Source organism: Sciurus carolinensis, chromosome 5, assembly GCF_902686445.1.
Source record: "Sciurus carolinensis chromosome 5, mSciCar1.2, whole genome shotgun sequence".
Taxonomy (NCBI): Eukaryota; Metazoa; Chordata; class Mammalia; order Rodentia; family Sciuridae; genus Sciurus; species Sciurus carolinensis.
Genome location: NC_062217.1, coordinates 96,864,764 through 96,868,131, shown reverse-complemented (window position 1 = coordinate 96,868,131; position 3,368 = coordinate 96,864,764). Strand labels below are relative to the sequence as shown.

The window sequence follows — 3,368 nt, the reverse complement described above, 5'->3', positions numbered from 1 at the left end:
CTTTCTTAAATCTTCTTTAAACATCACATTTCTTTTTAAGAACACACACACACACACACACACACACACACACACATACACACCCTTTCTCTCTCCCTCTCTCTTTCCTCTAAGATCACAGTCCCAAAATTTATCTATGCTTGTAACATTTCATATTAAATGTTCAATTTTATTTCAAGGACTATGACAAACTAGAGAGAAATGTAATCTAAGCATTAAAACAGTACATTTCAGATAATAAACTAGTATTTTCATATTAAATTTTAGGTACCTATCACTTGTCATTTAAAGAGTTCCTTTAAGTATAGACTCTAGAATTAAAAGGGAAAAGGTTATGCATTTAGGAACTGTAAACTGAAGTTATTTATTTCAGTTCAATATAGAATATTTATGAGTCAAGATAACAATGAATGTGTACAAAAATTTACATAACAAGAGGAACAACAGACAATGCAATGCAGCACCTTTAGAAAAATAATTAAATGTTTTGTTGCATTTACAGGAAGTGCCACACTGAGAATTTACAACACAGTAATTTACTGCAAACACAGGGGAGTTCCATAAAGAAACAAAGCTCTTACACTCCAGATTTTCAGAAGGTAATATCGGAATGCTTAACTATAACCACAAAATTTGTGCATCCTTAGGATTGAGCTGATAAAAGTCATAAAAGATTTTCATAGCATATATTATATAAAAGGAGTCCACTGTGTTCGGACAGCTGGTTTAGTGTCTCTGACAGGTGTGAAGCCTAGAAGAATTATTGGCTTGATGGTGATCTTTCTGTATCCGGCAAGACAGACCTTCTCCACAGTAACAGCGCTGGAATATCTCCAGCCCATGGGAGCCTTTTCTCCTGTGCTTGGTGCATACTTGACCTTCTTTGAGGACAGGTTTACAGATCTTGGACCAAAAGTGTCTAGCACAACACAAACCTGTGGCACAGTCTGATGATCGGAGACAGACAGAACCTTCTTGTCCTATGAAGAGGGGGAGACAGTAGGAAAAATGCTTAGTTACTGCTAAGCTTGCATCATTTCATTAAGACAATTCAAAAGACACTTCTGATGTGCTAACAAAGAATGAACATTAAAGTTCTTTAATGTACCTTTGGTGTGATATATTTTTGAAGACAGGGTAGTTCTTCTGGAGTACCCATCCAAGGTGCTATGATCATTACCAAAGCTTTCAATGATGGCTTCCTCAATTTCCCCTCTATGGAAATGACTATGATCAGAAGGCATGCATATTCCTGAGAAAGCAAGAAATAATAATAATTAATCCCTAGGTTGAAATGGATTGTTTCGACAGTTGTGATGGGGCAGCCTAGAGGCATCTCATTGTAGTATAGTTATTTTAAACACAAGTCAAACTTTCTCCCTAGTGTCAGTGCAAAACTCTCCAGTGGGACAGAAACATCAATGAGTGTTCAGTTATTTGCAATGTCTCTAGTACAGTTATTTAAAAATGTTTTCCCACTAACTGTGGTAGTGCAGTGAAATTTCTGTCCATGTCTGGTGCATTACATAAAAAAAAATGTTCTAAAAAATAACTTCTCTGCCGGTGATGCTATATGGGTACTGCCAGACTAAGTTAAACAAATGCACGTCCAGCTGCCTGGAAGATTACAATCTCACCCACCAGTTACTTTACTGTATAATTTCTATATTACAGAGATTGAATTAGTTCATCCTAGAATACTGTTGGGTCTGAAAGAGGTTAGCCACCCTGTAAGTTTATTTCTGGAGACCTCTTTGACTGTCTTCAGTCTACCTCTTTGAGACATTAAATTTTCTTGGATCTGTTGTTGTGGGGAGGGGTAGTTGCTTTAGGGAAGGGAAAAGGAAGGTTGAAAAGGCCAGGATGCTGGAGTGCCAACATCTCCCTTAAAAATCGCCAGTGCAGATAAATCACTCTGTGCTTTGCCTGACAACAGTTTCAACATCCAGGGACCATAAGGGAGAGGGACAGTCTTGCAAAGCCATGAAAATGAACCCAGCAAGGAAACGCCAATGCTAGTTTCTTTGGTTTCCCTTTCAAAAGGATCCCACAAACCTCCCCATCGCCCGCCGCACCCCGCCCCGCCCCCGCCCCCCAGCCAATTAACCTCAAGGCTATCCTCAGACAAGTTCTTATGGAAGGGGACACACTAAGGTAAACAGCTGTGTCAAATCATTCAAATCATTGAGGGACACATAGGAAAATAAGGATCTCTTAGACCTCCAGACTTTCCTCTCCTCCCAGATTAAATACTCTTAATGAATATATTTCAGGTGAACCCCGCATACTGAACACCCATGGGGGACGGGGGTGTTGCAACTTTCCCAGAGCAAAGAGTATTTTCTTTCATCTGTAGGTGCTGGAAGACAGGACGGTTCAAGTCCGAAAGGGAGCTGTAGGACTCACCATTTTTGCAGTAGTTTCCAGGGCAGCACATTGCGTGACGCATGCAGCGTTTTCTGCGCTTCCTGCAGGCGAGACAGATTTGCACGCTGGCTCCCCCTCCGCGGGTGGGACTTGCACAGTACTCATCGGTGCTGCACTCCTCATCCTCCGCGCACGGGTAAGGCTATGAGAAGGCAGCGGAGAGAAGGTGAGGAGCCCCGGCATCCGAGTACCCACACTTCTGAACCCGGACGCTCATCGCAGTCCCTATTTGTGCACTCTCCAAAAGCTGTTGCCACCCTCCACTCCCAAATGAAGCATTTCCAAAAACACCCTGAATCTCATTCACCCAGAAGACTCCACACCTTCCTCTCCAAATGGTATCCCTTCAGGGTCACAGCGTCCTTGGATCCCTGCGACCCCTCTCACCTGGTAGTTGTCAAGGGTCTGGTACTTGTTCCCGCCCTCGTACAGAATTCCTGGTGCAGCGCTGACTGCAGAGCCTGGGTGCCCGGCAGCGCCGCCCAGTGGTGGGGGCAGGTTCTTAATAGCGTTGGAATTGACCAGAACCGAGTTCAAGGTGGCGCTCACACCCAGCAGAGAGTGGTTGCAAAGAACTGCTGCTATAAGGGCGACCAAGAACCGAGCAACTCCCACAGAGCCCAAAGCCGTCATCTCAGAAGTACTCAAGCGGGAGAAAGAGAAAGGAGGGATGTCACTTTGCAAGCCTGGTCCCAACGAAACCTTGCTGGTGCGGCTGCAGAGTAAAGGTTCCCAGAGCCTCCAGCGATCTCAGAGTCCTGACTGAGCTCTGCGCCGCCACCGCCACGGTGGCTGCCTTTATACTGCGAGCTCTGAGCATTCCGGCCCCTCGGGGAAGACAACAAAGCCGGGATGGGATTTCAAAGCGTTGGGAGGGGCTGGGAGGGGGTGTGTTTGTGTACATGAAGGGGGGGATTTTGACACTCTTCACCCCTCCCCTC

At 44.7% G+C, this 3,368-nt stretch overlaps 1 protein-coding gene across 1 annotated transcript; it reads right to left on the bottom strand.

Annotated features, from left to right (window-relative positions):
• Nucleotides 1–400: 400 nt before the first annotated feature.
• Dkk1 (dickkopf WNT signaling pathway inhibitor 1) lies at nucleotides 401–3,089 on the bottom strand. Its single transcript, XM_047554207.1, has 4 exons — nucleotides 2,815–3,089; nucleotides 2,407–2,569; nucleotides 1,109–1,252; nucleotides 401–980 (listed from the first exon to the last, which is right to left on the bottom strand). The coding sequence occupies exons 1-4, from the start codon at nucleotides 3,058–3,060 to the stop codon at nucleotides 727–729; spliced, it is 807 nt and encodes a 268-aa protein (XP_047410163.1). The 5' UTR covers nucleotides 3,061–3,089; the 3' UTR covers nucleotides 401–726.
• Between the last annotated feature and the right edge of the window lie 279 nt (nucleotides 3,090–3,368).